This window comes from Enoplosus armatus, chromosome 2 (genome assembly GCF_043641665.1).
Source record: "Enoplosus armatus isolate fEnoArm2 chromosome 2, fEnoArm2.hap1, whole genome shotgun sequence".
NCBI classification, from domain to species: Eukaryota; Metazoa; Chordata; class Actinopteri; order Centrarchiformes; family Enoplosidae; genus Enoplosus; species Enoplosus armatus.
In genome coordinates, this window is record NC_092181.1 from 13,096,861 (window position 1) to 13,122,219 (window position 25,359).

The following is a 25,359-nucleotide window of genomic DNA, read 5'->3' on the forward strand; positions in this document are numbered from 1 at the left end:
ACTTTTTGCATCAAATTCTTATTGAAATTGAACTTCATGCGAGCATAAATGATCATACTGTACGTACAACGTCAGTACTGTATGGTACATGGTTATGAAAACATAATACTTGAATGATGGTTTTGAAACTGTTATGGCAAGACGGCTAACAATAACGTAAGAGGAAATAATTTGTCCTCGGGTTCTTCAAGTATATATCTGTATTTTTCTATAACTGGGATCCAGTTCAATGAACTAACAACTATATAGTAGAGAGACCCTGTTTTGAGGGCTGAAGTAGTGGAAAACCTTACAAGTTTAGATCAAACCAAAATTACTTAACTCTGAAAAAATAAACAAATGCACAATTCATCAACATATGTCCACAAACAGAGCAGGGACTACTGCGTATCGGGTGATGTAAAATGTTTAAATTATTTTCCTGAACAGAATGAGGCATTAACCAGGGAGTTTTCAAATTGTCTTACAATCTCCATGCCATCAAACATTTTGTATTTACGTCAAAGTATTTTAATCACATATTTTTTATTTCATACCATTGAAGGCAGTGAAGATAGCATGTCAACCATCCAGAACACACAGTATGTGACTCTTAAATCAGTGGATTAGTCGGTTTGAATTTGTTTTGCCAGTCAGTCAGTCCGACACACTTTATCGTGTTTCCTGACGGAGCTATTTGCAGACGGAACCGGAAGTGCAGTGAATCACAACTTCCACACATGTGTGGTGGAGAGAACCAGCCTCATTGCAACTTGTACACTCTGGTGGTATTACAATTTACACTTGACATTAATAACTGTAATATCACCAAACAACAGTCGAGCCTGAACCTCTAACGGCTGCGTCGACAAGATGGCGGAGATCGTTCAGCAGCGGATCGAGGAGAGAATCCCTGAGCTAGAGCAGCTGGAGAGAGTGGGGCTGTTCACCAAGAAAGAAGTCAAGTAAGACAACATCCAACTCACCAAGAGTTTCACTCAGTAGAACAACACATCACTATACCGAGGACACCCTTTAGAGAAGACTTTGTCGCAGGGATGGCCTCCCCATCTAAGAACTGTTTTGTTGTTGGCATTATTTGGCAGAGAAATGGGCAACTGGCGACAGTAATATGGAAACGTGACAGACAGAAACCTGACAAGAACATCCATTTTGTCATCTTGTAATTACTCCCTCGTTCATCTCACTACTTCAGATGAATTATTAGTGGATCTAAAGAAAAATAACTACTGTCGTGAACAACCGATTGTGGTCCTGTAGGACATGGGTACATATTCTGGTCCACAGCTAACTCCACTAGAATCCTTACTCAGACTAAAGTACAAAATATATAAAGCCCATGGAGTCAGCCAATATTGTTTTTTTCCTCCCACTATTTCAGATCCATTATCAAGAGAGCGACAGCCCTGGAGTACAAGCTCCACAGGTTGATCGTAAACAAAGAGGACTTCATTGCATACATTCAGGTAGAGTGCCGTAATCATGTTGACTCCAGCTTTTTAATAAAGAAATAAAGGCTATGAGAGATACGTTTAAAAAACAATAACTTCAAAGTGTTGTTTTATTACAGTATGAAATCAACATTTTAGAGCTGATCAAGAAGAGAAGAGCGGTGAGTGGCGTGTGCTGAATCTAATGCTTTATCTAATGTTAGTTACTTTGGATAGGATTCATGTGATGGTTATTTTTGGATATTCTAGTTGTCAATTTTACTTTTTAAACTTGCATGCAAAACAAATGGAGTGAGTGGCGAACTGTGTAGGGCAACATGAGTGGCTTTTTCAATATTACTTTGAGTTAATGTCTCATGATTTGACTGTGCCTCACTTTGCTTTTGCAGCACATACATTACCAGTTCAAAAGAGAGGAGATTGAGTTCCCCGTCATCCATAGAATAAACAGCGTCTTCAGAAGAGCAACAAATAAATGGAAGGTACTGTATACAAACATTTAGATTGTATTTTTGGAGTGTATCAATTAAATCAGGGCATGTATTATATATCAATAGCCAATTGAGCTGCTAAAAGAAATGATCTAATTGCTTTCAAGATTTTTTTTTTTAATCAAACAAAATGTGATTCTTTAAAATTATGTATTGTTGTTAAGCCAAGGCTCTGCATCACATCGTATACTCTGATGACTCTGAAATGAGTTCACTTCTAATGTTGTTCATTTTGGTTCCCTTCACCGCCTCGTTTAACATCTAAACATGTAATGGGATGAAATTTATAGTTAGTTTTGACAGTCACATGTCTTCTTTTCCTGCAGGATGATGTGCAGCTGTGGCTCTCGCATGTTGCTTTCTGTAAGAAATGGGTATGTAATGATCTCCATCATTTGCTTGAAGTACAACAAACATTGTGTCTTCTCATGCTAATAATAATCTCTTCTGGCTTTCACTCATCAGGCCACCAAAGGCCAGATCAGCAAGGTGTTCTCAGCCATGCTCGCCATACACCCCGACAAACCAGGTACAGAAGATTGTGCTTTTCAGTCTGTTGTCGCTCCCATTCGTACCTTCCACTGTCATGTTTCAGTGTAGTAACCCCCAATCTTGAGGACTGACACAACAAGTGCATGATCAGGATAAATAGGAAGATGATGTCACCTACAAATACAAAGTAATAGTGACTTTGTTCCTCTCCATCTTAAGCCCTGTGGATCATGGCAGCCAAGAGTGAGCTGGAGGATAGAAGTTCCTCTGAAAGTGCCAGACACCTGTTTCTGAGGGCTCTGCGCTTCCATCCAAACAACAAGAAAGTCTACCAGGAGGTAAAAGAGTCCACCACCCTGTTAAGAGAAACTCTGGTTTGCTTGAACAAAATTCAGATGAAAAGAGGGATGATTGTGATTGTGTGTTTGTCAAATATTCGTTCCTAATTTTCTCCAACAACCCTGCGTTAGTACTTCCGCATGGAGCTGCTGCATTGTGAGAAACTGAGGAAGCAGAAGAAAGAGCTGGAGAAAGCTGAGATGGACCTGGTGAGTGTGTCACAAATCGAACACAAACAGTGGGAACTGCAAAAAGTCAATACACACACATGCACAGAAGCTTTCACTTTCTATTCAGCACCTGAACAACCGCTCTTCTCTCCTCCCAGGGTGAATATGAGTTTTCTCCAGAGATCCTGAGTGCTAAACTGGCTGAGGTTGTGTACAGAGATGCTACAGGGAAAATCAAAGGTTGGCTTTTTATTACGTTTATTTATAATTCTGTGCAAAAAAAAAGACATAAAAATCATATTTTTCATAATTTCCATAATCAATATTATCAGTAAGTGTTACATTTGTACAGTTTTTTAAAAAGTGGTAACATCTCTTGCAGTCTTTTTGAAATGCTTTCAACAACTAGGGCTGGGTATCGCCAGTGCTGCCAACATAATAATAATGGCAACAGGGACAAAAAGATATTTCCTGATTTAAACTAGAATTTTGTCAATTTATATTGCCTATTTGTATTTTGAGTAAGAACAATTCTACACTTTTACGTGTTGGTTTTTGTATGGATTTAACAAATTAGCACTTTTGAGGAGCTGGTAGGCAGATTTGAACTTTTGGACAGAGCCAGGCTAGTTCGCCTTTTCATCTGCAAAAAGTGTTCCTCCCACATTGACAATCTATTAGCAACAGAAATTCTCAGATCTGGTCACTTTACCTTTGTGTTACTGATCTTTTTGTTCAACAGAAGCAGAGTTTGTCATCTCACTTCTGAACATAGCAGCTATCTTTGACTTCACCAAAGAACTCCAGGACTTCATCCTGCAAGAGTAAGGCACCAGCTTACGTACAGAAGAGTTTCTTTTTTACTGCTTTCTTCAACTCAAACAGAACCTTCCTTCTCCCCTCCCCTTGCCTTGCAGCTTACAGACTAACTACACAGAAGACAGCTTGACGTGGGATTTCATGGCTAAGAGGGAGCTGGAGGCTCCGGGAGCTGGGGAGGAGCTGCAGACAGCCAAAGGCCGGGCCTCAGATATCAACCGCAGAGAGGAGCGCTGCTGCCAGGTCTACGAGGAGGGGCTCAAGAGTCTCAACACCGGTAGGAGCTCGTACATACACACAGAGAAACAACATTTCTTTACGATGTAGTGGTACTTATATTACCAAACAAGATTTACTTCATTTTAGTTATTAATTCCCTACCCTTAATTTATTTTGCACATATTGTCAATGTCATTCGTTGAATTTAAATTGGTTTTGGCAATTTTTTGTCAAGAAGTCTGATCCATGTAGCCTAAAACGTTTAAAACAAGATAAATTTGGCTATCTGAAAACTATGGGTGCCCTGTGTTAATTCACTGCTTGTATAGTCCCTGCCAACTTTATGTGTCAGCATAAGAAATCATTGCTGTGCTTTGCGCTGCAGAGCCCATGTGGACTGTCTATGTGGCCTTCTGCTTGGAAAGGATGAAGAGGAAGACCAACGTCCAAGAGCTGAAGGAAAAGGTAAGTGTTGCTACGACAGTTTGTTTGCTCCTGAGGATAAAACATTGTACACCAAATGATGTCAATGGCTTCAGTGTTTTGGAGATAAATCCTGACTCGGTTTTGTGTGTGTGTGTGTGTGTGTGTGTCTCACAGAGGCAGGAGAGGCTGCTGGGAGTGCTGCAGCGCGCCCACGACTCCTCACTGCTGAAGCAGGATTATTATAAGAAATGGGTAAGAAAGTGTCTTCATAAATGTGTAACTGGAATCATCGGGCCCTTAAGCCTTCATGGTTCAGTCTCGTTTCATTTGAATAATGACTCGTCAAATGTCTGCATTCGTTTAGATTGTTTGGCTGTGTGAGAGCAGCGCCAGTCAAAGTCTGGTGATACTGACAAACGTCTTTGAATGCTTGTCAGTCTCAGTCACAGTTCATGAGGAGTGACAATGTAACTATACTCAAACAAAGAACAATGTTTACATCTGAAGCTAGTCAGCAGTTAGTCATACTTGTTAATCCTAGCACAACAAAAAAACAAACAAATTGTGAAGTAATGTTCAAGGTTCGAGACAGTTAATTAGACCTAGTGGCCTTAAAGGCTCATGCCATGCAGCCATCTTGGTTTTGAACCATCAGTGCAGGCCAGTCCCTCTCTGTTGTTTACCATCTAATTAAGAGAAAAGAAGTCCATAAAATAACACAGAACACCTTCTTTGACGTCCTCTTGCTGCCAAAATCGCATGTTAACAAAACTCTGTTGAGTAAACGAGTTATTAGTTATTTACAAGTCCTATTTCACTTTTCACCGGGCAGTGTGAGCCTCAACAAGTCAAGCATAAAAATGTAACACTGGTTTTCAACTATGATTAGAACCAAAGTCAACAAAGTGAGTGTGATTGCAAGATGGAGTGCTTTTTGTTGTCACTAGTATTGATCGGTCAATATGGATAGTGTTGCTTTGCCTTGTAGCACTTTTGGGGTATTCATTTATTAATGCCTATATTCTGTATTTATTAACCAGCAGAGGTGGTGCTGAATGATTTTAAAAAAGGAGATGGAAAGAGGGGAAAGTGTTTCTTGATTGAACTTTCGCTTAGATTTTGAAATGAAGTGAAATTAAAAGAGGTAATAATGTTGCAAAGCGCCACTGCACTGATGTGTGGAAACGACCAACACAATGTCCTCCATGTGACCAGCTGCAGATGCTGCTCTCATCTGGAGATGCTGAGGGAGCGGCCAACGTTGCCATGGCAGCCACGCAGCGCTACAGCCTATCGGTGTCAGTGTGGAGCCTGAGTCTGCAGACGCTAATGCAGCTGGGGAGTGAGAGAGACGTGGGCAGGCTATTCCAGGACGCTCTCACACACATTAATCCCAAGGTACACAGAGCACACACACACACACACACACACACACACACACACACACACACACACTCACACACACACTCTTTAACTCTACATAATTAGTTCTCAATCACGTCGAGTTTGGTAATTTTCTCTGCTTACACTGAGCACCACATCATTTGCTGCTCCTACTGTACCAGTGTAATTGTTCTCCTTGGAAACACATGGACACACACACTCACACATCAGCCACCAGCACTGCTGTATAAGTGGGCCATCTCCTTGGCCCAATTAGTCTCTATTCCATTATATTAAGTTCCTCAAATGGTTTCCTCCGCCCCCCTTCTATGTGTGAGGAAAACTGAAGCCTTCAGTTATAAACAACATGAAAATTATTATAGGTAATTTGTGTAATTAGTTATTTGAATCACACCTTAGCTTAATTTAACACGAAGGGTGTAAATGAGTAGGATTACTGTTTAACACTATACTCTTGACTATAAGCTTTGTATGGGGAGTGAGCTATTCCTTAGAAATCCCCTGCAACACCTCAGGTATTCGAAGGTAGTCATCGTGTTTTTCTTGACATTGTCATTAAGCTAGCATTGATGGGTTTGTTCTGTTAAGTATAGCTTTCTGAACTCAACTTCTATTAAAAACAAATTAATTTTGTGTTGCCCTTCACATTGTTGCACCGTACATCCCAGTATAATGCTGCATGACTCAGCCACAGGCCTTTATAGTAGTGAGCAGAATAGCTGGTTGTTGTTGTGGTGGGGGTTTCACAAGACTGTAGCTGAGCTGAGAAGTAGCTGTGTGAGGAGGATTACTACACCGCTGCTGATTAGGCAAGTCGTTTTTAAGTGTTGGGAAATAGTATAAACCCCCAGGGGTTTTCTGTCTGGTATGTTGAACAATAAAATGCTACCATACTGCACGGCTCAGAAGTATAGATAAATGAATGAGGACGATGTGGACGTTCTCTCTTAATCCAGCTTGATGTTGTATACTTGTGTGTATTTTCTAAAGGCCTGTTGACGTGTTGGGAGCGGAGAATGCTCAATGCTACACTAGGATACTTTTTTAAAATCTCAGTATATAATGGGGGCAGCATGGGTCTGATTCAAACTCGGCATGCTCGCGTAGACTAAAAGCAGATATTGTGCAACATTGACAACACTAACGTCCGCTCAGTGCTGCGGGAAGCAAGCAGACTCCCTGCTGAGCAGGGTACTGAAGCCAACTAATAGCTAAATCTCTTCTGTCCTGTCTTGACAGGAGAGTCTCCCACTTTGGCAGTTGCAGATCCAGTGGAGCGTAGCCAACCAGAGTCCCGAGGAGACAGAAGCCGTCTTCAAGGTAGTCCACCTGAATCCACCAGATTCAGTTTGAAACGACAGCGCAGTGTGCCATCACTACAAACCACCGTTCTTATTAGTTTCTACCCATGCTTATGATTTTAGAAAAGCGCACCATAAAATGAAAACCTATGCTGTTACTTTTCTGGTCAGTAATGTAAAGAACTGTGTACAGATGACCTGAACTCAGGAAAAGCAGCTGTTGTTCTTGATGATACTTGCAGATGAATACTTAAAGATGAGGCCGAAAAGATGAATAGCCCCTAATGTCTGCAGTGTTTTGGCCTCCGAAATGAGAATGCCTCACAGACAGTTTGTTCTCTTGTTTGTTCCCAGAGAGGTCTGCTGTCTGCAGTAGCGGCTGTTGCTATGGAGATGAAAGAGGGCTACCTTGATTGGTCGTACTCCACTGGAGGCTACAAGAAAGCTAGGAAGACCTTTACAAGGTAAAAACGAATAACTTTGTCTGCTGATGTTGTCGCTAATTTAAATGATAAAGAACACAAAAGGAATAAAACATTTTAATTGGTCTCAAAACACTGCGGTGCAAAAAGCTAATTTATTTTCTTCTGTAGCTTACAGGAAAACCGTCCCTTGTCCAAAGCCTTTTTCACCAGAATGATTCAGATGGAGAAAGAACAAGTACGTATAGCGACTGCTGTATATCACATGTGAAAACTCTTACGTAAACTGCACCTCAATCTGGAACCTTGAGGTTTTAGGTGGAGTTTGATAGTTTGAACTCTTGTAACTGACAAAAATGAAGAAATAGTGGGGACAGACGATGGACTGGTATTATTTGTATTACTGATAAGCCGAGACAATCCTGAGCTGTGATAACAATGTTGTTTGCTCTTCCAGGAGACTCCAAAGATGAACAATCTGAGAGACTACTACGAGAGGGCCCTGCAGGAGTTTGGCACCTCAGATGACGGTGAGCACAAATGAAATGCCTTAATTAAGGAACAAGAGGGAAAAAGTAGTGTTAGTCCAAAGTATTTATTCCTGTTTTTCAAGTATCAATGACTAAGTTCCAGGTTTCCTTCTAACATAACAACTGAACCAAAGAAATGTGTCAATGCTAAATAGTTATAGTTATTTGACCAGATGGATCTCAGATCTTAGAAAATTAAATACTGGTCTGGTTTTCAGGCCAAAGAAAAGGATATCCATTGGGATACAGGAAGTTGAACCTTTGTTGAGTGTTATATTATTTAATTGGAACATCCTTACACAACTCCACTTTTTTAATTTTAGCTTTAAATGTTCTCTGTTGTTCTTATTTCCCTGTAGATCTGTGGCTGCAGTATATCCGGGAAGAGCTGGGACCCCTCGGACAGCCGGTGAACTGTGGCAAGATCCACTGGAGAGCCATGAAGTTTCTGGAGGGGGAGAGTGTGGAGAGGTTCATTTCCAAATACACTCTACTTCAAACCGGACACTTATGAGTAGGCCTTAAAAGGTCCAAGTAGCTCAGATCAAGGCCTGTGAGTTCAGATAACGATACGCAAATATTTCCCAACTTTAGTAGAAGTGTTTCGGAGCAGGTGTTCCTCTTGGTCCTCTAAAAGACTGGTGCTGCGCTCTTCCATGAATTGCGTCAGAGCCTTCAACAAGTCTTGCTATTTCTGAAGTTGGCAGGAAAAGGCCTGTCGATTCTTCTTCAAAGGTTCCAGCAGTGTTGAGAGGAAATGTTCTTCAAGCAGCCATATTTTACAGCTGTAATTTACAACTTGTACCCACTGTCCTTTTTCATTTACAGCAGTTTGTGCTGCATTTGATACCAGACTGATGTTGGAAACATGTAGTATTGTAAAAATGTCCAGTTTAATTGAATTCCACATTTATTTGACATTTTGAGAAGACAAACGTTGATGCTGTTATTATGAAATTAAAACAGTCTTTCATTTTGGGTGATTCTCTGTTGTGGTCCCTCTGAGACGGTGACAAATGTACACAGATAAACACACAACTTATACAGCAGCAGTTTTCAATGACCCACCACTTATTTGAACAGTTCTCTTGGCAGGTTAGTGAGGTTAATTTAAGTTACTATGACAAAAACATCCTTTATCTTCTAAAATTCTCATTTCACACATTGATCCAGTGTCTACAGTCAGTGCCAAGTATCATCATTTAAATTCCCACCTTTCATGGTACAAAATGTCGCCTTTAAAAAAAAAAAAAAAAACATAAATATGAAGCAGCAGTAGTACTACGGGATAGTTGCACATCTGTTAAACGTTTCAATAGCCAGCTAAAAAAAACTGTCCATAAACATCTAAACATATTTACAGTTTTAAGGACACTTCAAATTGTTGTTTTATACATCGATCTACATCTATGAGGTATAACATTAATGGGAAAAGCATTATATAAATGGATCATGATAAAGCCTAATAATATAGATAGCGATTTTAGGATGCACTGCAAGACAACATGAAAAATGCTTACAGTCATGGAAAGTCTAAAGGTGTTACCAGCTTACTCAATGGTCTCCATTTTTGGGGGGGAGTATGATATAAATTATATGCATTTATAGAAATTATGCTATTAAAGTACCTCTGTCTTCAATCATCTTTCATAGTTTGAGGGGACTTAGCCCCTCCTGGTATCTCAGTGCGGCTTTGAGTAAATAAGTGCAAACATGAATAATAATAATGTGCTTTAAGGCAGAAGTTATGGAGAATGATTCATTTCAGTAATGATCCCTTTGGAAAATGAGCGACTTACGTTGTCGAGGAAATGTCCAGACACATACTGTCCAGCTCAAGTCTTCTCTATGTAAAGTGAGTTTAACATAAAACTGACGCACACTAACACTACACAGTGTGTGAAGAGGTGAGTACAGATGTACTGATTTGCTGATATATTCAGCTACCTGGGCTTTTAAAAAGAAATTGCAAATTGCCCTGTTGATATTCACAGCACGCTGAATGTCTGTGCTGATACTTGTTTTGTTTTGTTTTTCTCGGATAGTTCAAATTTGTCAAGGACATATTTTAGTCAACATCTTCAACCTCCAAAGCATTCAATGGGCTGCTGAGTCACAGTGTCCCATGATTGTCTAAATGCTTTTTCAGAGGCTTTTTAACTCTGTTAAGAATATATTTTTTTATTTTTTTATTGTTTTGTCTTTTGGGGGTGGGGGCAATGAATCCTTATGGTAGTAAAACTATTATAAATAAAGTATTACATCATCTCCTCCACAACATTACTGATAGAAGACATGAACCTCAATGTGGCACTAAACTGTATCTTCCTACCGAGACAGTGTGCCTGTGTGTGTGTGTGTGTTAGGTCCCAGGCCATCTCCTCCCTCTGAGACTATACTCCAGCTCTTATGAGCCACCCTAATGCACCCAAAATGTAAAAGTTCCCCCTTCTCTGTCCAGCCAGTGGTTGCTTTACCCTCGTTTGACACCAGTGTCTCATTCTGGTCGGTCCACCTCCCCCACGTCGTCACCCCTTCACACATCTTCAGAGCTTCTTGAAGAGGATGTAGCTGAAGAGTACCAACACGCCCGCGGACAGCAGCCCGATCACACACTGGTGGATGGTGATGACGTTCTCCAGGGCGTGGATGCGCTCCTCCATGGCGTTGGTGTGGATGTAGTCATAAATGGAGGCCCCGATGCTCCACACCGCCCATACAGCATCCACCAACGCTTTCATGGTGGGAGAGACCATTGAGAGGGCCGCCAGCAGCCGGGAGCCAGCTGCATCCGCTGCTTATTGGCCCCACCGCACTACAGAGAGAGAAGAGGGTGACACATGGTGCAGTGAGGAGGAAGCATCGTGTGGGCATACTGATATCATACTGTTTCAAACATATCTGCAACCATGAACACACCATTTTATCATGAGGAGCTCCATCTGAGAAGATTGTAAAAAAAAAAAAAATAAAACTGCAAATCTGTCTGTGGGAAGATCGAAACTTCTGAACAAAGCAGACATCTTTATACTTTCTCTCTGTGTGAGTACATTCAGGAAGGAACTGAGCTAAAATAATTCATGATTCGACTCATTTTATAGTTGCAATCGATCGTTTTATTGATCACTGTGCTTTTTATTAGTCATTAATTTATGTACTAATGCACTTCAGTGGTGGAAAGTACATTTGCTCAAGTGCTATACTAATTTTATAGGTACTTGGTTGATCCTTTTTTATGCTGCTTTATACTTATACTCCACAACATTTCAGAGGAAAATATTGGACTTTTTATTCGACTACATTTATCTGAAAGGTACAGGTGCTCTACAGATTACGGGTTTACTTACAAAATATGTATTCTGGTCATAGAAGATGATGTATTGTTATGGATACAAAGAAGGTAAATCAGCTTTAGCTGGCCTAGCTTTGACATTAAAATGCATCACTAGTAATCCAATAGTTTAATATATATTATGTAACTCTAACACTGAAAACAGTTATTCTGGGTGCTTTTACTTTTGATACTTTAAGTACATTTTGCTGATAGTACTTGTAGACTTGTACTGGTGTATTTTTACAGTGAGGTATCACTTGATTTACTGCAGTAATGTATGATGCATTTATTGACCTGCTTTAGCAACAGCTGCAATATAACTTTCAAACACCATTTGTGATGTTGCCTCTCTCTCTCTGCTCTCCTGACTGACGGCCTCCCGCAACACGTGCTGACGTCATCCCAGTATTAATAAACTTGGTCCAGGACTGAAGTGGCTTCACGTGATTTGACATTTGGTCTTGTGAGATCAGAAAAACAAATATGAGTTTGAGGGAAAAGAGGAACAAGACGTGAACTGTGTTGCACACAGAGATCAACACACACACAGGATAACATTTCTAAATGGACTCACCGACCGGCTGTCAGATGTTACTGTGATGATACAGATGATGATGATGATGAAGATCCATCCTGCTGCCGCTGGAGTAATGAAATATCTTGATTTGGAGAAGCCGGGCTGTTCCTGTCAGCTACAAAGTCGGACATTGCTACTCGGTGTCAAGTCGGTCTAATTTGGAAACATCGCTTCCGGTCAAACCCTTAAAAATAAAACGACGCTCTACAAACGTCAATCACATGTTTTAGTTGCAGAAGGTGTCCGAGCGGATAGAAATGTGTGTGGCCAAAATACACCACGTGAAAAGTTGCAGTTGCTATTCAAATTAATAATGGTTCATCCAGGGCGAAGCATCAGGTCATCTGTTTTATTTTGATAAGATATTTCGATTTCCGGTATTATTGTGGGCTTCTTGTCTATATGAAGCAGCTGACCGATGCCATATGAGAGCGTCACCGCAGGCACTAAAAGTGGAGCATGACCTCGAGACAACAGAGTAGAATAAAATAGAATACGATGCTAAATATCTTAGAATACAAAAAATTGAAAAATGCAGAATAAATGCATAAAGAATATGACAGAATGTAGAGTCGAAAAACTACACATAACAATGACAGACGAGATAGAAAAGAATAGAAACCTTGCTGACTTAATAAACATTTAGAAATGAAGCCACTGATTGAATGTGTCCAACAGACTGTCACGCTGTAATGACCCCCCCGATGTGCGACTACACGTGATCACACCGAGTGATCTGAAGAACAACAAGAAAGGTTGTGCGTTTGACACATCTCATGTAAACGGGGTGCCGTGGCGCGTCTCTGCCACCAGGGGTCGCAGCACACTAACATGTTGCTGGCCGGGGAGGTAACATGAGAGGTGTGTTGAACCTGGGATGTATGTAGCCTCCTGAGCAGCATCGATAAAAGAGGGGAACACCTTGAGAGAGCCCGCAGACGAGCCGCCGGGAGACGCAGCCGAGCGCGGCGCGGGCGTGAGTGAGTGGCGCGTGTGGACCGGGCGAGCCAACACACCGCAGGAATGTGTGCAGTTACAGGCAAACACACATGCTCGGACATTACTCTGTGTAGTGCTCTTGGCCGTTTTCAAGTCCTCTTTCTGAATAATTGGAAATACTGGGCCACTTTGCTGCGCCCCCGACGGAAACCTATAATTGGAGACGAGCCAGTGACGCGCTGAAAATAACCAGGTTACCACTTAGCACCGGTCCATTTTGGGGAGGGCCCAACACGAGGGCGCAGCACCATATATCAGCTCCTTCCAGCTGTTTGGGAATACCCTGCTCATAATACCGAGGCTGCAGCATGGCAGTAGCACCAGCAGGCTCCTTCCTCTCTCCGTCTCCCTGGTTGTCTCGTACCAGAATGGATATTGGGTGACTTGCTGGGTGCTGGGTGCGCACCGGGGATCTCTCGGTGGGAAACGCAGAAGCTTTTATTTTTTGAAGGGAGGGAGAGAGGGAGGGAGAGAGGGGGGAGACTGGTACAAGGCGCGACACTGTTGCGTCTGCATGTTTTTTCTCCTTGGACAGAGGGGGAAAGATAGGAGGAGGAGGGGGGGGGGGCTGTCCGACTTCTTCCAAGAGACAATTCGTTCCCCCCACCCCCAAATGGATAATCTTGCTAAATTTGGGATGCGTGCAACACCAAGTGATCAGATATTACTGGGGCGGCGGTGGTGGTGGTGGTGGTGGAGGCGGTGGCGCTCGGCGGTGGATGGACGGTGAAGTTCAACTTCGCTTGCAGACGCGATCTCCTGCAGGCAGCCAGACAACCAACCAGACAGTCGGCGCTTTTTACGCGAAGTCACTCATACGGCTACGGGATGCTGACACCTGCCCGGTACGCAGGTAACAAGCACCGGACAGCATCACCTACTTCTCCAGACAGTGACGGACAGCAGACCAGTGGGTATGTATCGGCGTGGCCACAGATTAAACCCGTCGCATTCCCTCGTCACCTCGCTTGGAAGTAAAATCTTGTGATACAAAAAAAAAAAAGACATTTCCAGAATCCATAGGTAAACCTTTGGAGTTTCCTCTACATAGAGTCCCCAGCGACGGGACTGATGATGATGATGATGATGATGATGATAATGATGGTGATGATGATGGTGTGTGTCAGAGGCTGGGTCTTTGCGGGCAAGGTGAGTCCTTAATTCGTTCAACTGGCCTACAAAGTCCCAGTTTCTGGCGCATGTGACCACCAAGTTATAGAAATATAGCCTTCACTTCTGCTACAGAGTCATCTCTCAAAGAAAGACAAAGAGGGAACAGATGGGAAGTCTTGCGGAGAACACAAGTAGGCTGTCGCGGCAACATTTTTAAAAAAAAGCACAGTGATATCTTAGGAGATAAAGTCTCACTATAACGCTCGATAAGGTCAGTAAACACACCATTAAATACCGCTGATACATGATGTGATTTATACGAATTTATGGGGAATATTATGGCGATAATATCGAGATAAAGTGCAGTACAATACGTTCACAAATAAATACCGTAAACCCATTACAGACTATAGCTGGGCCTTAGACAGATAATACTTTAATGAGCTACACTTCAGGCAGTAAACTGGAATGAAAGCGCAAAAGAGGACTGCATTTGCAAACAGCTGCAGGTACTTAACTAATGTAAATGTGAAGATGTAAAATTAACTATTTAAGAGCTCAGAGGGTCAACAGTGAATGACACTGCTTAATAATTGGCTCAAACCTTTGATTAGTCAAACTTGAACTTTACAGCCTTGTGAAAGAGAAGCATGCTTCTCAAGAGTGTCACAGAAAACCAGAGCAGAGGTTGTTTCTGTCTGATGCACACAATGATGAACAGCTTTCACACGCCATTTCTCTACAAAAAAAAAAAAAAAAGGGGCTCTACATTTCTCAGCTGGCCTCATTCTGCTGCACAGCTCTTGATAAATAGTTTTCAAAACAAATACAATCTTTTCAGGCTTCTTTTTTTCCTTTTACACCAATCATAAATAGGCCAAAATAGACGGAAACGGAAATAAAGTTAAATTTACAGAGAAAAATCAGTTAAGTTATTGAATTAATCTCTCTTCAAAGAGCACACATGATAAAAAAAAAAACGTTAAATAGCTGCATTACAAGCAAATTACTTACCCCCTCTTTGAGATTTTAGATGAACAATTTAATCCAAAGTTTCTGAAGTGAATAAAAAAAAACTGACAGTTGTCAGAAATCACAAAGTGCCCATACTCTATTATGTGTAACAAGTGTGTCAAGTGGGGAAGAAGTTGTTTTGGAGGCCTGCTTCTATATCTGTCCTGACCCTAGCATGCCGTACATACCTCGCTAATGAATTTAGCATCCTGACACTAGATGCTTTATGCAATTAATAGAGCGGAGGGCCATGGTGGCATCTCCATGCTGCAAGTGACACATAGGTAAGACATTCGCTGAAGCATGGGATTTATATTTTAAAAACACGAGACCTCCGTGATTATTAAAAACAGTCCTGTAAACTGCCTTGACATCACGGTGGGCGGAAAGCTGTTACATTAATCTTTCCAGTCAGTTGTATTTATTAAGAAAATAATACTTGATCATAAGTTATTTGTAGGTGTGTGTATAACAGATCAGTGGCAGGCCATTTGTTTTTACAAGCCTGCTATTTCTTGTTACGTGTGCGCTAGTTGCGAGGAAAGTTCCTCTTAAGGTTCTAATTAAATTCCTCGTGATCGTCGGTGATATCCTACTGCTAGTTAACGTTAAATGTAGAAATCATAAAATACAAATATAGAGAACACATGAAAATGTTTCTAGTGTACCTCAGATTGACTATCATCACAGATTCCCTCCAACGTAGCCCACTAAAGCGCGATGACATCTCAAAGAAAGCAGATAAAAGCCACTCCAGCCAAAAGCTCTCCATATATGCTGCAGGAGAGTACAAGCCAGCGCGGGTATGAGAGCTGAGGGCCTAGTAAGGGAGGCTTGGTGGAATGAGCCTGGTTTGAATAAGCAGCATGGCTACGGGGAGCTCTGGGATAGTCACCAAGTGTGCTGATTAAAGTTGTGATATTAAACAGTGCTTGCTGCTACCGCCTGCCAAGCCTCTCTCAGTGGCATTTCACATTGTTTAAAAGGCCCAATCGGACTCATCTCGCCACTTGCTGCACAGCGTTGCTTACATCTTTTTATTTTCCACCACGGCTGTCTCATATTCTCCTCACACCATTTGTTAGCAGGGTTGTGAGACATCCTTTAAATAGGCTTCCCCAACATTTCCCACGTCGTGTTCTGCTCTGGGTCACTGGGTGCGCTTATAGTCCTCCGATTGACCATAACAATCAGTGCATGTGTGTTATTGTGAGCATCGTATAGGAAACTCTGCTAAGGTAAAAGCTTCAGATGGTGTTTACCTTTTCCGTGAAAGCTGAACTTCTAATGAACACACTCTCCCTTCTCGGAAATTGTGCTCTGAACTCATTCAACCCCCTTTAAAAACGTCACTGCAAAACCCAATAAAACTCTGCCATTATAAATATACAATTCATAAATACTGGGAAGCCCAGGCCCCCTTATAAAAGGTCAAACTTCAGATGTCGTGGTCACTCCAGGTTGTTGCATTTCTTCAGCCACGTTTGAACAGATACCAAAGTTATGCACCAAAATTGCACCCGAGGAGCCAGCAAATGTTGTAGTTTGATCTCAAAAGTCTGGAATGAGACATAGAAAGATTAAGTGAGGGAGGGAGGGAGAGAGAAAAGAGAAAAGGCAGCAAGAAAAGTGAGGGACTTTTAGGGGCAGCTGTGTTTTATTAACCCAGTCATAATGCCCCTAAAAATCCTTATTGCTCTTGCAATGGTCAACAAATCTCCTGTTACAACATGTAGGGGGTCTCTGAGCGGCGCGCAGGGATTCACATCAACAACCTGTTGCACCGCAGGGCCAGGGCACAAGTCAACGTATACTGTCTGTAGGTTTCATTTTAGAGATTTTAACCTGTTAAACCAACTGTACAGAAGGATACAGACGGAGTCTCAGCGCTTATTGAGTTGCAGAACACATGAATGGAAGGATACGGTCTCACGGGAGCTGCTGAAATCAAGCAGCAACAACGGTAACCTTCGTCAAAGGTTTCACAACACGTTTGCTGATGCAGATTAGCACAAAGTTGGAAATGTTAACAGCTCTATCTGGGAGCTGCACTGGCAGAATGAAAAGCATGTCTTTACTAACAACACTACTGTTTCCCTTTGGCAGACTTATGTCCTACACTGTCATTACATTTCTGCCCAAGTCTTCGTAGTTTAACATGCAGACGGCGGAGTCAACGCTCTGTGTCCTTCTTTGTATTTTTGACTTTGCAATCGAGTGCCAAGGGACAGACTGGAAGACAGACAGAAAAGGCAGGTAGACTGACAAAGAAGACAGGCTGGCATGTAGCGAAGGCAGACCAAAACAAACTCAGAGAGTATTAAGATACACAGTACAGGCTGGTAGAAAAGCAGGCAGGCAGATGGGAGTATAAGGACAGGTAAACAATGAGACATCTTGGCGAGGCAGCAGCCGTACAGAGAGAGAGATATAGAAAATGGCAACCAGGCAGACAGAAAGACACAGGAAAAGAAGACATGCAGCGATACAGACAGATAGAAAGGGAGACAGAGAGGCAAGCAGGCCGTGGAGGACTGGGATCCAGGCCTGGGTGTGGTGAGGCGGGCCGTCGTGGCTGGAGAGCGGGTGGTGTGGAGTGGAGCTCTCGATTCTGGTGAGTGAGTCATCGGAGGGAGGCTATTCTGTTGAGTTTCCCTGTGGGACGGCCACTGATGAAGGAAGGAAGGAAGAATCCTCTTCACGTCGAGGGAAAGAGAGAGAGAGAGAGAGAGAGAGACAGACAAGGGGAGACAAGGGGAGAGGGAGTGAGGGAAAGTGTGGACGATGACTCAGGGCCACGAACCACATGGTGATGGAGGAGGGAGGGAGGAATTACTCATCAGAGCATGTGGAATCTCATACGGCTATCACAGGACTGAAAGTGTGCTTCCCCCACGGCTGCTGCTCAGCCGCCATGCAGCCGCCATTGCTCCCTCAGGCAGCAGATCAACACCAATCGCTTTTACCGACCAAGAACAGAGCGAAGGTGGAGATCAGGGTGTTGAAATTCACATGGGAAGGGTTTTTAAAAAAAAAAATAATTTCATCAAAGCCAGGGCCTGTCCAGTTTGGGCACCTCAGGGCGCCTCGAGGCACAAACTGACAATAAATTTGTTTTTTTAACTCTTTTATCAAAGCTGAATCCACTCCAGGAGCGCTGAGTCATATGACTTTCCCCCCAAATGTCTCTGCTCTAGCTCACCTGGCTTCCTGCAGCCTCTGTGTGAAAACACTGCGTCATTATCTGATCATCAGTATTTGAATTTCAGAAGAGGCTGCAATAGTCCTCCTGATAAGCATGTTTCAGCTTCATGTTGTAACCGTCATTCTGGGGTTAAGAGAATATGTCAAATAATAGATCTTGAGTTTGATTGAGAATGTGGGAGGCCAGACTGGCTCAGGTCCTGGTTTTAATCACGAATGAGAAGTATTATCGACTGTAAATATTGAGGTATTTTGAAACAGGAGTTTCACCTCAGTCCCTGTCTGCTTCTATTTGGGTTTTGAATTACAGCAAGTCGGTGCAGGTCTCTCTGCTCTTGCTCCGAAGTAGGCAATACTTTCAAAATATTTAATCAAAGGGAACTTTTCAAAAAGGAGAAGAACTGAAAATGGCTTAATGAATATGTATCTACAGTGCACGGCGACAGAGGGTGACATTTTAAGTCCATAGCTTCTTTTCTTCCGTCGCTCAGCTTACAAAACAGCTCTTTCATGGCTGCGTAAATCCATCTGTACAGCGATAAATGTGCCACTACAGCGAGCCTGTGGATGACAAAGTTACACTGAGTGATGACAAGACGGAGAATAGAAACGGGTGAAAGGGCTAGCAGCCCGACATGCACCATGGCTTCTCTTTATCTACTTGAGACTCAGCAGCTGAACCTGTAGATGTCCTTGAATGCGGCGGTGAATTAAGCGTCAACACGTGGCTCAATGGTGGAGGAGGAAGGAGTCAGCAGGAAGTTTGTGTGACTGTGAACTCATTCACCCTGGTCTACTTTACATGTGTCCTATACACCTGTCACTAAGCGTTCTGGGAGGCAACAATGTTTAAATATCTGCCTGTGCAGCATAAAAATGGTGATGAGTACACCATGGTGGCATGACTCAACAGGTGAAAGGAGCACGCCCAAGACTAGTTGAGGCCCCCCCCACCTTACCAGTGGCGGCACAGTCCCAGATCAGAGGTTTCCAATAGGGTGTGGGCTGACAGTGCTCCAACACCAGAAGAACCACTCAAATCCAGAGCAAACACTGCAGACAAAAGCGAGAGGGCAAGACAAACTGGAGCAGACCTTCCCTGTGTGGATCCCTCCAGCACCCCTCTTTAAAAATGAGAATGAACCCTCCTGACCTGCTTTCAGCCAATCAGCCCGCGAGACCGGGCTTTGGTATGACGAGAGTAAATAGAGAGTGATCAGCCGTCACAGATCTGTCCATCTTAGTAATACCTTAAGCCAAATTAATGTGATGCTGTTGTTGCTGCTCACTGCCTTTGTGGACCCTCTGAGAGGATCACTAAATGAAAACTGGTTGCACCACGCAAACTAGTTCTCACGTAGAAATGAGCTCTTACAACTGCCAGGTGTAACTGGTGCGTAGCTAACTGAAGTAACTGACAAAGGTAACGTTAGCTTGCTAGTCGATGACTCATTTTGATTGGATATGGAATGGAGTCCAACACTTGATAAAAAAAAAAGCTGTTTGGAAATGATGTAAACTAGGAAGCCCAACACACAATCGCTACAGTTACGCACGTAAAGGCAGAAGAAAATAGACTATCAAATAACTTCAGCTAGGTTAGCATAATCTGGTATTTCCCACTAATTTTAAACTGCATGAAATACCACTAACTCTGAAGCCCATGTATCTCTCCGTGTTTGCAGATGTAAGTAAAACAAAGTGGTACCTACATTTACAAGAGACAGAGGCAGTTAAGTTTAATGCACCCTTGGTCCCCCTAAAACTGTTATTTTCTGGAAGTTATGCTGCAGCTTGTGAAGCTACACTGACTTTCTGTTTACATAGTTGATTGCTTTTGATCAGATGGGGCAACAGATGTTTCCTAGCAACCGATTTACACATCACTAAAGTCTTTAGTTGCGAAGACAGTTCTTAATTTTTAATGACGCAACCCAGTTTAGTAAATCACTACTTTGAAACTAGCTAGTAGTTACTAAGAACTTAGGGTTGACAAATAAAGTAATAGATTTACGAATAGCTCGTACAACCCAGTCCTGGTCAAACTGTTTGATGTGAGAGATCCACTTACGGATTCCAGCATCAATAAATAAACTCCGGAGGACACAAATTCCAGTTGATCCTTTTGAAAAGGTCTGGCAGCAGCTGCAATTGTAAACAAATAAAACAACAAGGCTGTGCTGCACACTGCAGTGAGTTTAGGTAGACTGAAAGGTCAAAACAAACACCACACATGACTCTCAGGCTTCAGCGTATAGGCGTACAAGGCGTTTCTCACACATACATCAAAATGAAATCTCTCGACTCAGGGGTCAGCACTGTGCACACACACAAATGTATACTCAAGTCACACGCTCACACACATCCATTAACTCTCGACCTCTTCTTTACTTGCTGTTTGACTTGCTGTATTGAGCTGTTTTGCGTCCGCTGCCTCATCTTCCACTCTTTGTCTCTGGGATTATGTTTGCATATGCATAAGCGGCTTGTGTTGATGTTTGTATTGTGTGAAACTATTTGCAATAGCATGAGGAGAAATGCAGCCCTCAGGTCCTCCACTGCCCGAGCTTGAGCTTGAGTTCAGCCTGAATATTTTGAAAAGTCATTCCTTCTCTCTTCTCCTCCATCTGTTGCCAACCATTGACAGGGGCACGGCAGTTTCCAGTTGTTTTCTGGCTATTTGGGGTCAACGATGCATGCTGGCAGACCTCATCGGCACTTTCTCTTTGCATTGCAAAATTTGTTGGAGGCTGAGCTCGGCTCAGCGTTTGTGTGCCCCGGTGTTGAGTAACAATGAGCTCCGCAGGGCGATTGGCAGATGTGTGTTTGATGCTGCAGATACAGTCATGCCATTGTGTGGAGTCAGCAAGTGAAATGTTTGTGTTCACGTGTGTATAAGGGGTGAGGAAAAAGCAGGTGTTTGTTTTGGCAGAAAGATCATTTGCCAAAGAAGCGGTTCCACTGCCAAAACTCACCAAACAAACCTGCAGCGGTGAGCGTTTCATCTGTCCAACCTCTCCTGTAGTCATAATGGTAAGGTGGCTATTTTGCTCCTCACACCCACCTCTTCTCGACTCCTTTGTGAGCTCAGAGGGTTAATGGCGAGCTATGGTGGGCCTATTTCAGTGTGGTGCTTGTTTGAAATAAAACAGAGACAGAAGTGGAGGTAAGCTGCGGTTTCCCCAAACTTCTATCTAACATTTGCAGTTAACAAGAGGATGAAGTAAACATTTTCAGCTAATCAGGGGCATGACAGAGCCTCATGGCTGCTCTGATCTTTTCTTTCTACTCGCTGTGGCTCACTTGAAGTCCCATTGTCTGGCCCGAGCCAACATCCTCCAGTCCAGAGGGCCTCCGTGCCAAGCTTGGCTCTGAGGATATTACACAAAAAGGGAAAACCCATCTTCCCCAAAAACCTTCTTCCATTACAGAAGAGAGGTTTTCCGCTTCTATCGAAGCTGTCAATGGAAGTTATTCAAGCCACTTGGAAAACATCAATTGCTGCTTTTTTTTGGTCTTTATTGTTGGCAAAGTCATCAGTCATGGGGACAGTACATAGTTGGTTTTCAGAAGAAAGGGAGATTGTGTGTGTGTGTGTGTGTTTTTATAGCCTTCATACTCTTCAGTGTTGTATGCATGTATTGTTGATCTGCAGAGCACATGTGCAGCTGACAGGTCTGTGAAATATCAGCATCTGCATTGCTTTTCTCACTGTAACCTTTGCAACCGATGTAGACATGATTAAATTGCCTGTCTGTGTGTGTGTGTGTGTGTGTGTGTGTGAATGAATGAAGAGCCTTTTAATGTTGGCACCAGAGTGATGGGAGCCACAATGTGACAGGCAGGCCTGAGGCGACCTTAAGCTCAGAAATGTGCCTTCTTGGAACTTCCTTCTCATTCCTTGGGCATAAGAACAGTGGCGCAGCGCCCGTCTGACTCCAAAACCAACAGTTTTTGGAAATATCTTTTACATCTGCATCCCAAATATTCAGATGCGCTTTCATGACATTCTTATTTGGGTTGACAGCGTTTTTCTTTTTCTTCCTTTATGCCTCTTGTGTTTTCTTGTTACACTTGGCTGTTTTTTGTCTCGACTCATCTCCTCGGCATACAGGGTGGGTTATTTTGGGCAGCGTGGATGTGTGAATGTAAACAATATGCATGACATACAGTATGACAACATGCAGGAGGGTATACATACATACATTTTTTAATGTCTTGTCATGTCACCACTTCCCTATAAATGTATTTCTGTAGTACACCTTGTTAATTCTTAACATGAGATTTTGGGAAATACGCTTTTTCACCTTTTTGTCGAGAGTTAGCTGAGGAGATCTATACCACTCTCATGTCTGCACCGTAAATATGAAGTTAGCGTAAGCAGCCAGCTTACCTAGCTTAGCCTTGCTTAGCGTAAAGACTGGAAACGGGGGGGGGGGCAGCTAGCCTGGCTCTGTCCAAAAGGTAACAAAATCCGTCTACCAGCACCTCAAAAAGCTCACTAATTAACATGTTTCAACTTTGTTTGAAGCATTGACGCCTTCAAGTGGAACTACAACACTGCGAGTTGCACTAATCCTCGTCTGTTGATGTTCTGACCACCGGCATCATAGTTTGATCTCTCGTTCTCTCAGTTTGCTCACGTCTGGTGACATTTCAAACTCTCTGCACAACACTTGATTGTCAAATAGCCTCCGGGTTTATTAAGCAAGGGGAGGATAAAGATGTCTTCAGGCAACATCAGTTGAGGAGATAAAATTAATGCAACAGCATAGAGTCCTCATCTTGCCAGCAGAGCCTTAGCAACAGCTACAGTCGTTTCATGAATCAACTTGTTGTAAAAGAACATGTACATAGCAGAATAAACACGCCCCTTTTCCCAAAGCTGTAAGGGGGGATGGGTGGAGGGGTCAGAGGGTGATGGAGTTTGGAGGATAAACTCAGCTCAGCTTTGTCAGAGCACCCAAATTCCCCTCATCAGTCCCATCTTCTCCACCCATCCATAATAACCTGCTCTAACACAGTGTGCAACGCGAATATAGTCTGTATCTAAAGAGCTATTAAAGAACCTCAACGACTTCATTTCATTATTTAAAATGTCAAAAGCTTGAATAAGCACCCTTTTATACAATAAACCGTCCCTCCTGGAATAAGTAGCACAAACTCAGCCATTCCTCATTTGTGTGAGATTACAGTTTTGTCTGAGGAGCGATTGCGTTTTTTTTTACGAGTGAAAATAATCCAATTCAGAACCACCACTACAAGCACAGGTGAAATAAAATCAAACCTCCAATTTAGCAAACTTAATTTTGAAACTGTTAATGCTGGGAGGATTATCAGTCCCCCTGAAGTTGGCTTCTCCAGCAGAGCTTACTCTACCAACTGAAATGTAAGCAAGCCATTTGTAACCTTACACCTAAACTTCACCATCAGCTTCTTCATACCTGAAACTAACCTCTTGATTAATGGAGCTTGTTGGGAGTTGCACTCGGCGTGCAGGATGTTATAGAATGATTATATCTAATTTAATTTCGGTGCTGAATGCACTTTATTTTAGATATATTTAACATCACAGAACATGTCATAGAAGTCGGAGAGATGAGACCAAACAGTTCTGACACACATAAGACTATCTTTTGGGACGCTGTGAGATGCTGCGTCACTCGTCTTTCAGTATGACACACAAACGGTGCGTGTCTGTCGGGTTGGGGCTGTATTATTGGGCTGATACTGTATCCTGTAGTCTGATCGACACATCCACATGTATGAGCCACCTGATGAAACATCTGAAGACCATTTATACTCTTACTTAATTTTATACTCTCTCTTGAAACTTAGTACGTATGTTCGAGTTTTTTCAGTTTTTTCAATTTATTGCAAATCTTTTTTTAGGAATGTAGCCACAGATTAAATCACTTTGGCTGCATAAATCACAAATAATCTCTGTTAGATCTGGGTGGGACTGGATATAGCAAGTGCAGAGGAGAATCAACAATTTGATTATTTATTTCAATTCTGACTGATCTAATTGATTTTTTTTTTCACATTTTTCCATGTGTTGTTTTCAATCGCCTGCTGTCAGCCTGGCTGTGTCCAACTTGTGGCTGTCGGCAATTATCACACAGAAAGATTTGTGACGTGGCTTTGGGCACGTTCTTTGTTAGCAAAATAGGATCAATTACATGAAGAGTAGTGCACACATTTCCAACGTTCACACAAAGCCGGCGCAATGAGCTACCATCATAGTTGTCCGAATAAATACTAGATTGTTGCACATGGATCTATGCCACAATAGAGTATGATACTAAATCCAATAATACCAACCCAACAGTGACTCTGGCAGTGTCCTGGGACTGCATTTCAGATATAGTTAACTTCTACAGGTAGTGCACCATGCTCCAAAACAAGTCTTAACCAAAACAGCATCTCATTAAAGTTTTGGGCCACTTTTATAGCATTCTTCTCGGTCCCTAGCTCATGTTGCAGGCAATTAGGTAGGTAAACATCCAATTTGTAGAAGCCAACAGTAGTTTATTCTATGTTACAATATGAGGACTTATTTGGGTAGAATTTGGCAAGGCACTGTAACACTGCTGCAGATCCTAATGTCTTTAGTGCCATTTTGGGAGTCATTTCAACGTCAACCTGATCCACCCTTGGTTGTCAAAGCAAGTGTGGAAAAACTCCGTCTGGCCTCAACCAAACTTCTCTCTCTTTAGCTGGTAACCACCACGTTAATTGTCCCGGTCTTTGTGCGATCTGCCTGGCTCTGGCTCAGAGGGATGTGTAGGCATCAAGATAATTAAGCGGTCACAGTCTAGTTTTCCTGGAAGTTGACTGTATTAGTGAGATTCTTCTCTGTTCTCACCTCTTCTTTCATTTTTTTTTTCTCTTTTGCTGGCAACTGTCACAGAAAGCTTTGGAGTGGGTGTAAATGAGAAGGCATGCATGCTTAATGAGCAGGAGTAAAAATGACTTAATTCTTTTCTTTTTTTTTTGCAATGTAGCTCTGCTTATTGAGCTGAATGTCAAGGCAGTGTTTAATTTAGTTGTC

General features: G+C 42.5%; 1 protein-coding gene across 1 annotated transcript; it reads left to right on the plus strand.

Moving 5' to 3' along the window:
• The first annotated feature begins 766 nt into the window (after positions 1 to 766).
• Positions 767 to 9,037, plus strand: utp6 (UTP6 small subunit processome component). The gene is made up of 19 exons (XM_070920274.1): positions 767 to 944; positions 1,382 to 1,466; positions 1,571 to 1,612; positions 1,841 to 1,933; positions 2,269 to 2,316; positions 2,408 to 2,471; positions 2,654 to 2,772; positions 2,905 to 2,982; positions 3,102 to 3,183; positions 3,686 to 3,767; positions 3,861 to 4,039; positions 4,367 to 4,446; positions 4,582 to 4,659; positions 5,623 to 5,805; positions 7,051 to 7,131; positions 7,467 to 7,576; positions 7,706 to 7,772; positions 7,992 to 8,064; positions 8,424 to 9,037. The coding sequence occupies exons 1-19, from the start codon at positions 853 to 855 to the stop codon at positions 8,576 to 8,578; spliced, it is 1,791 nt and encodes a 596-aa protein (XP_070776375.1). The 5' UTR covers positions 767 to 852; the 3' UTR covers positions 8,579 to 9,037.
• Positions 9,038 to 25,359: the final 16,322 nt, after the last annotated feature.